This window comes from Rhinolophus sinicus, linkage group LG06 (assembly GCF_036562045.2).
Source record: "Rhinolophus sinicus isolate RSC01 linkage group LG06, ASM3656204v1, whole genome shotgun sequence".
NCBI lineage: Eukaryota > Metazoa > Chordata > Mammalia > Chiroptera > Rhinolophidae > Rhinolophus > Rhinolophus sinicus.
Window position 1 is genome coordinate 103,150,259 of NC_133756.1, and position 9,017 is coordinate 103,159,275.

The window sequence follows — 9,017 nt, forward strand, 5'->3', positions numbered from 1 at the left end:
TTCTTAGAAAACTCATTAGTTCCACAGTTCCATATAACACTTCCAGGAAAGTGATTCCAAAATTCTGGTCTTTAGCCCTGACCTCTTTCACATACCCCAAGTCAGTTATTTGATGCACATCTCTGTGCTGACGTCCCACCAGCATCTCCAAGCCTCTCATCACCTCCCTGGGTGGTCCCCCTCTTCTTCCAGATTTCTCTATTTGGTTCATTTGTGGTAAAAGCACTACTGAAAGTTGTTTCTGATTTTGCAGAAGGATAAATCTGAAGATGGATGTGAGCATAACAGAGGGAAGGATGGAAAACAAAAAATGGGTGATTGATTTTGTTGGCAGGAATATTGCCCCCATGAGATACAAGAAAAGACTGGATACTCAAGCTCTCCCAAGGGCTGGAGCTGGGGAATATGATTCAATGTGAAAGACACCAACCCTGGACACCGGAATAATCTCCCAAACTGGGTCCCCCCACAATAAAAGTGATAGGACAGTGGGAAGTACCTAAGGAAGTGGTCTTTTTTGCGGAGGGGGTCAGTGGGAATGGAATGGGGAAAGGAGTAGGAGGGACGTGGTGAAGAATGAATGGGAAGAGTACTCAGCACTCAGCACTCCTTTTTCAGGCAGCAGAGGTGGTCTGGGAACAGGATCCTCTGCATGAATCTCAGGCTGCAGTGGCTTCTGTCCTCAGGTAAGGGGTCTTACTGAGGAACGTGACTCAGAAAGGGGTCATAAAGCAGGGGATACATACAAGAGAGCGATATTTTTTCTTTTTTTCTTTTTTCTTTTTTTGTATTTCACCTGCTACCAGGACTTCCAGCATTCTCTGAGGAAGGACTTGAATAGGGTTTGATGTTCCAATAGTGGAAAAGTGACTGGGTTGCATTCAGTAGAAGGAATGCTCTCTGCCATCTCTTCTCTCACTGATGATCTAGTATCCTGTAGGCTGGGGGAAGTACCTCTTACAAATGGGAGCATCAGAGTTGAGCTATCTGCAATGGCGAGTGGGGAAAGAAAGAGGAGGACAGGCTAGAGTGGGACTAATGAATTTATTTAGCAATATCTAATCAATTTAATATCTAATCAATTTATTTAGCAATATGCAATAGCAAAAGACAAAGGCAATTAATAGAATATGCTAATGACAGAAAGTAAATGTGGTTAAGACTAAAATACGCCAAAGAAGCTCACCAAACTGTAGGAAAAACAATACTGGAACAGTCAAGAATCAAAACCTTGCCAGGCCTACAGCTGAGAGAAACTCAGGCATCTCCCACTGCTGCTTGCTAGTTCCCCAGAACGCTGCTGCAGTTGCTGTTGTTGTTGCCAGAAGTTAGGGCGTTCCCTGATGCTATAAGCCGCAAGCTGCATACAAATTTCCAAAATGCTAACAAGTTCTTAAGAACTCTAACCATGGGAAACAACACTGGAGAGGTCGGGAAAACAGCCAGACCTCACCAGGTCCATGGCTGGAAGTCAGGGCATCTCCTGGTATTGTAAGCTGCATATTGCTGGGAGTTTCCAAAATGTTAGAATGATGAAGAATCACCATAACAAAAGATGAAATTTTTCACTGCCAACTGAGATCTGTTTTATATATTTTCTCAGATGTACCTTAGAGCCAGGCTTCTTGTTCCTGCCTCCGCCACCCCCCCTACCCCCCCAACCCCCCCAGGAATGGCCAGTTCCGGGAGGGTCCAGCAGTTACTGTGATAAGAATATTGCTTATCCGGCTGAAGGGCCAGTTCATTCAGACAAACAACACCTGCTTTTCTCACCTGGGACCATCAGCCCAAGGCCTTCCAAAGCCTGGCAACGTGCCTGTCATGTCACTCTGATATAATTTAGTTACTTCTTCACCTCATCTGCTGATGTGGGCGAAACAGACAGAAAGCAACATCCTCCTATATCTCTCCTGCTGGGAATGAGATGAGGGAGAAATTTTCTTGACCCTAAGCTAACCAATACCTCACGTGAAGCCTCTCACAGGAGGGAACCCCACATGCAGTTTCTCACATGGGGAAACAAAGGAACAAAAACTAATAGACAAAAGCTCACATCAGCCAATGAAGGCAAATTTTCTCAACATCTTTCCTACACTATCCAAGGTTGTTGTTTCCTTCGTGATAGTACTCTCCCCTATGCTTTATCTTATACCTGCAGCAGGTCTTCAAATAATGTTGTTTTGTTCAACGTTTTGTTATAATGTTGATGAGAAAAAAAGAATCAATTCCTGCCAGGGCGACTGTCTGTATGGAGTTTGCACTTTCTCCACATGTCCGTGTGGGTTTTCTCCGAGGACTCTGGTTTCCTCCCACATCCCAAAGATGTGCCTATGAGGTGAACCTGCGTGTCTACATTGTCCCAGTGTGACAGAGTGTGAGTGTGAGTGTGAGTGTGAGCGGACCTGTGATGGAAGGAAGTCCTGTGCAGACTTGGTTCCACCTTTCACCCTGGATTGCTGGGACAGGCTCCGGCCATCCACAACCTGAACTAGAATAAGGGGTTGGAAAATAATGAGCTTACTTGGTTTTATATAAATCTTTCTTAAATGTATGCATAACTCACATTTTTTTCAGTATTTAATAAGTGTTTTTGGTCTTTATGACCAGAAATATGGCGTAGGAACTTAACTCTTATTTACATGTATACCATGTTTCCCCAAAAATAAGACCTAGTTGGACAATCAGCTCTAATGTGTCTTTTGGAGCAAAAATTAATATAAGACCCGGTCTTATTTTACTGTAATATAAGACCGGGTCTATAGTATAATATAATATAATATAATATAATATAATATAATATAATATAATATAATATAATACTGGGCCTTATATTAATTTTTCTCCAAAAGACGCATTAGAGCTACGTCTTATTTTCGGGGAAACACGGTATCAATTAGCCTATGGTGAAATTGGTTTCATCAAACATCATTTTGCTTAAAGTCCCAGTTTCCAAAACCCATCTATGATGTTAAATGAGGACTTACTGTATTTGTGGCACTGTATACAAAAGTACGCATTTCTATGGGTTCTACCTTCCTGATAGTTCCCGAATCTGCCTCCTTGCTAGTCCGCTGTCTCTCCGGTAGCCTGACTCAGTTCCTCCTAGGGCATTACTCACAATTAGGTTTCTGTCACCTGGATTTCCATTTCATTCCCCTCCTGCAAATTCATCCTATACATTGTCCTCAGCCTTTCTTCTTCAGTTTGGTCCCCTTTTAATCTACTCTTTAAACAATGAGTTTTTCGGTTTTTTGTTTTTTAAATCTGTAGCTGCTGGTTACAGAAGATATCATAACTGAGATTCCACTAAAATGTTTATTTCTAAGTCTTCCTTTACTAAAAGAATGTGAAGGAAACCACTAGTGAACAAGAGATTTCAAAAAATATTTAGAAGATGGAAAGCACATAAAAGCACACCAAAGGGAACAGAGGTGGCCAGAGGAAGTGGAGGAGGCAGCTGCAGTGAAAAAAGGAGCTGACCTGCTGTACAGAACCTCTGAGCGGTTCTGGGCTCAGAGTTGGCAGGCAACTCAGTCTTGAGAGACTGTATATACAAATGGACAATGGCCAGACGTACATAAAATAGAGTTCTAACCCATTATCTGTAGTAGTCAGGCCAGAAAGCCACCTACTATTTACAAGTCAGACTTATAGGAAGTTAGACCAGAGAAAGTGTACACATGCTGTGTCCTTTGCCCAAATTTAGAGCTCAGGCAACCCAAGTTTTACCCTGGGTTGGGGGAGTTTGGAAGAGGTCTTTGATAAAAAATTAAAATTCTGGATAGTGCTGAAGTTTCACATGTGGTAAAATATGTGATGTTGGCACCCCAGAGAGAACCATTCTTTTCTAGCCTCTGAGGGGTCTACACTTCAATATAGCACTAGCCAACTCAGTCTTGAGAGGCTGTATTTACAAATGGACAATGGCAGATGTACATAAAATAGATTTCTAACCCATGATCTGTAGTAATCAGGCCAGAAAGCCACCTACTCTCTGTAAGTCAGACTTATAGGAAGTTAGATCAGCCCAGAAAGCCAAACAATAATGCCTCTCACAATTAACCCCAAACATCCAGGACTTGATTAATAACTGACAGCTTCCCTAAATGTTAATCCCTGTTTCCAACTGAGGACCAACCAGAGAAAGCCAAATATGTGCCTCACATAGGGTGCCCACTTCTAGCTAGCCCACCTACAGCTTCCCAGTGCCAACAGCCTAAAAGAAAAAAAAAGCTTCCCCCCTACTCTGCCTGCCTTTGAGTCTCTGCCAAAACACAAGTAATGGTGGCTGACTCCCTTGTTAGGGAATCTCTGAATAGCCTTTGCTTGTTCTAATTTGGTTGGGGTCTTCATTTATTTCCACACTCCAAAGTCTTATAGTCCACAAGCCCTCCACATGTACCCAGAGCTCTTTACCCGCTTTGCTAGTCAGGGGAGAGAAGACCCACATGTACAACCCTGGAAGACCCCTGTAACCGCTGGCTAGAAAAGTCAACCCAGTCCTTGCTTGTAAATGTGGACACTCAGCCAGAGTCACCAGAGACAGAAAACAACAGCAGCAGAAAGATAAACGGAACAGGTTGACCTTGGAAGAAACAGGTCATTCAGAGACTAGAAACAAGCTTGAAAAAAAAGTCTGATGAGATCGTCAATGAGATGTGCGAAGATATTACATGCGTAAAACTAAAACAGCAGGCTGTGAAGGACAAGGGAATAAAAAATAAAAATTCTCCTGAAAATTAAAAGTGGATTGCCAAAATGAAAAAGATTGGAAGATTAAGTTGAGAAACTCTAACAGAACAGAGAGGGGGGAAAAATCATCTGAATGTGTGGCAGAAAAGATAAACCACATTGTGCAACTATTTCATAGCTAAATGCAGACCTGGGTGCCGCTGGGGAGGGACCCTGGGGCCCAGGGGCTGGCTGGCGAGGCCTCTGTTGCTCTGCATTAGACATCTTTTGACCCATGTGTTTTAGCCACATGCATGGACCACTCTGATTAGAATAATTGAACTGCAAACCTGACCGTTTCACTGCACTACTTAAAATACATCACCCCTCCCAACCACACACAGGGAGAGATCTGTCTGCCTCCTCTGACCATGATAAGCCATGAGCCAGCCTGCTCTCCCTCCACTCCCCACATGCTCCAGCCCCAAACAATGACCTACCAGACTGCTCAGTGTAAGCTTTATGTGCTGGGACCATGGGTCAGACTTACCTGGTTTCAAACCTACACATGCTCTTGTCCTAGTTTTAAAAACGGGGGTACAAGAGGACCTCTCAAGGCTTTTGTGAGGCTCCAATGAACTAACATATGTTAGGAGCTTGGCAGAGTCCCGGGCACAGAGTAAGTGATCAATAACTAGTAACATTTAACAGGGCTCCCAGAGATGTTTTGTCTGTCCCCATTTTAACCCTACTTTGACTATTTTTTGAATATTTATACCTAAGAATACTAAAATAAACTCATTCAACTCTCAGCTTTATTACCAAGCACATACCCTCCGATAGTTCATAACAGTACTCAATTCTTAAGAAATTTTACCTGTATGTATTGTTGAAGCCACAATTTATTAACTTAAGAGCAATGAAAGGTCCTGCTTCCTATAGTTCATGCCTTGGGGAACTCAGCTGGTTTAGTGTAGCATTTTCTTTCTGTTCTCAATAAAATGACCCTTCTTCAGTAGGGCTCACACCTCACCCACTTTGCGAGGCCTTCCCAGAATCCCCACCCATTGTTCTCACAGACTTGTAGTGAAGGGCTTTGTCGTCACTGCTGCATTCTTCTGTCCTCTACTCCAAACTCTGAGCACCTCACTTGGAAGGATGCTCTTTGTTGGTTTTAGAACTCGAGTGCCCTATCTGTAACAGGGAAAGCTGAAAGCAGTTCCGGCAGCTGCTTCAATCTTGGTATCCAACATAGAGCCAAAGGTCTGGGTGGCCCCATCTTTACACCGGTTTTGGGTCTTTTGTACAGCCCCCAAAAAACAGGAGGATGTTGAAAGTACTTCTACCAGAGAGGTGTTGTAAGGATGTAACAAGAAGGGCTGGTATGTGTTAAAAATTTCATTATTAGGAGAGTAACAACCAACTTTGCAACTTCAGTGCAGCAGACAGACCAGCTCCCTCTTTGTGCAGGTTGACTCCCTGACCACAGAGCTAGGACAGAGTGGGTCACACAGAGGAAAGGTCCATTGCTGTGTTAGTGGAGGCACTGTCATGGAACAGGAGGCCAGGGCTGTCAGCATCAGCTCTGCCGGGGAAGGAGGTGGGCATGTGCTGGATGAGAAGGGCCTGAAGGCAGGATGGGGTGCACGACCTTGGCAACTCCCTGCCTCCCAGGCAGGGAAAGGCAGAGCAGAACAGCAGAGGAGTGCGAGAACCAAATGTGCGAGGCTCAGGCGGCCTCAATGTCACCCCACCCCTCAGTCTGGCTGCTCCTTTTAAGGAAGGGACTGAGGAAGGAGGCTGCCATGGCCCTGCGTGGCTCACAGCTGGGGGGCTGCAGGCATGTATGTGGGAGAAGAAGGGGCACTCAGGAAAGGAATGGCAGGGAGAGCGAGAAGGCCATGAGAATACAGGAGAGTTCCCCGGACGGAGCAGAGTGAGCGAAGAGGCGGGCCACGGCCACGTTGGGGTTGCCCTGAGCAGGCTCAAACCACTTCTGCAGACACCGCCCGCTGTCCCTACGCTCAGGGCTCGCCTTGAACGAGTTGCTCCAGATCTTCTCACACAGGTCAGCCGGGGTAGGGAAGTAATGGGGGAAAGGGTGACAGGGGGCTCTGGCAGGACAGCGGCTCTTCCCTGTGAAAGATTAAGATATGGGTAACTTACTCCTGCTACTCCCACCTTTACCTCCCCATCATTTGCCTTGGGGGAGCTTAGGGGGCTGGCACCTTCCCCCGGGTGGGGGCCTCCCAGGCCCCGCTTCTCCCCAGGCTCTGTCAAGTACCACTCACCCCGACTCCAGTCCCAGCTGCCATGCCAGTTAGATTGGCACGTGTAGGATGTGTGGCAGTCTGCCCACCACTGTTCACAGTCCTCCCGGCATAGTGGTGCATCCAAAATTCGCTCTCCCTGCCCACTCAGGCCCACCTGGGTGCCCGCATAACCAGAGACAAGAAACGGAGGGCAGAAATTTGAAGGCTGTCAGTAGCTACAATGGCACTTGTACCAGGTATCATATGAACATAGTCTATTATGAAGTCTCTAAGGATTGTTTTCCCAATGAGAACAATGAGGTTAAATAGTTTGTCCCCGGCTACACAGCTTCTACAGAAGACGGGATTCAAATAGTGTCTCATGCTGCTGTTCTCATCTGACCAGTCGCCCCTCCATGCCCAGGACCATTCTCCAGAAGCAGCTTCCTCTCCATTCCCTTCCCCAACAGCGGCTTCTGACCCTGTACTTGTCCATAGGAGCGCATTGCCTGTTCCTGCTAGTATGCTGGAGCTCAGGCGCTTAGTAACAGGGCATTATTGCACAGACGTGCCTCCTGCCTCCCAGCTCAATCTTACCACCTGCTGGATCCAAGGTCCCAGGTTCGGGGAGCACTCGTAGAAGCAGACAGCCTGGATGAAGTGCCTCTGACAGTCCGGCATCATCAATCCGCAGTGAAGCAGGCTGAAGCTGTAGAGCAGGGATACATCCAGGTGAGCTTCCCAGCTTGTGTTGGACGTGCAGCAGGCATTGTCCTTCCAGGGCACGCACTGAGGGTGGAGGAAGAAGCAAAAGGCATGGGGCCTTGAGGGGTAAGAGGCAGAGGTTGATGAGTGCCTAGGGCAGAAAGGTAAAAATGTCCCCTAGAAGAGGACCTGGGCAAGTACAATGTCTTTAGACCAGCACACCCTGTATAGAAGGAATGCTGATAATTTGTCAATATTCACACCCAAAGGGCAACTGCACACTGACCTCCCTGCTACAGTCCCTTAGCAACATGACTTCCAGGGTCTCCTGAAGGGCAGCAGAGGAACCCCAGGAGACCCAAGGGAATGTGAGGTTGCCTTGGATGAGAGGTAGCTGAGAAAGGCTCAGTAAATGCCAGGTAGACACCAGCTCTGTTCTTTCTCCCACAACCTTGTCATTTGCTTTCAGGAGCTTGGGAAGGAGTCACTGAAGTCATATGTGTCCCCAAGGCCTATTGGTAGAAACCCTAGAGGAGGAGGACCTTGTTTGTTTGAATCTATGTGGAACCAACAAAGAGCCTCTGGGATCACCACCTGCCCCTGCTCCCCGAGTGGTTGGGCAGCTCAGAAATGGGAACTTTGAATCCCTCAGCAATTATGGTCTCAAAAGGTCATAGTGTCCCTCCAGTGGGCTTTACCCAAATCCCAACCTAAGGATCCACACGAGTCAGGGTTGATGAGGTTTCAGAAACCACCTTGGCGTTTGTGTCCCTTCCCTGATCTGCCCAAACAGCCCCCCTCCCACCCCTGGACCAGGTCTGGCCTCTATACCTCCTCGTAAAGCTGGTCTTCTGGGCTGGGCTCTGGCTTGTGGTGCTTGGCCTTCATGCAGACATTGAGCAGCTCGTCCCCAGCCCAGATGGGCATGACTGTCCCGAGCCCTAACAGGAGCTGCCACCACCATTCCATGGCCGACTGCAGAGAGGAGACCCACCTGCTCATGTGACAGAGAGGACACCCTGCTCCACTCCCTCCGCTATCCCAAGGAGTGATTGTGGGCTTCAAGCCTCCCCCCAGTGACCATGATGCTCTGGCTGCTCCTAGGGCTCTGTCTGAGGCAGCATCACCAAATGTCAGGGCAGGTGGAATAGACCTTAGAGGTCTGACACCCACCTCCAATGACTGTACAGACACAGCAAGTAAAGCCCAGGGAGAAGAGACCAGTGCTAAGGTGAGGGTTGGGGTAGACTGGTACCAACCTTCCCTGGGGGAATTTTTCCTGGCCCTTTTCTGCTCAGAGGCAGCCTTTCTAATTCAGTGACACTCAGAGCTTTGATCCTGGGGGAGTAACTGAACAAAGGCTCAATAACCAGATTCTACACGGGGCAA

The 9,017-nt window shown here is 47.1% G+C and overlaps 1 protein-coding gene across 1 annotated transcript; it reads right to left on the bottom strand.

Moving 5' to 3' along the window:
* Positions 1–5,923: 5,923 nt before the first annotated feature.
* Positions 5,924–8,677, bottom strand: IZUMO1R (IZUMO1 receptor, JUNO). Its single transcript, XM_074337125.1, has 4 exons — positions 8,460–8,677; positions 7,521–7,712; positions 6,963–7,098; positions 5,924–6,807 (listed from the first exon to the last, which is right to left on the bottom strand). Exons 1-4 carry the CDS (start codon positions 8,628–8,630, stop codon positions 6,539–6,541), a joined length of 768 nt encoding a protein of 255 aa, XP_074193226.1. The 5' UTR covers positions 8,631–8,677; the 3' UTR covers positions 5,924–6,538.
* Positions 8,678–9,017: the final 340 nt, after the last annotated feature.

Bases quoted from the DNA above. Each gene is read 5' to 3' on its own strand.
- IZUMO1R (XM_074337125.1), bottom strand. From the start codon at position 8,630: ATGAGCAGGTGGGTCTCCTCTCTGCAGTCGGCCATGGAATGGTGGTGG. The intron at 7,099-7,520 runs GTAAGATTGAGC...GCGGGCACCCAG, and splicing joins GACCTTGGATCCAGCAGGTG to GTGGGCCTGAGTGGGCAGGG. The intron at 6,808-6,962 runs GTGAGTGGTACT...AATCTTTCACAG, and splicing joins CAGCTGGGACTGGAGTCGGG to GGAAGAGCCGCTGTCCTGCC.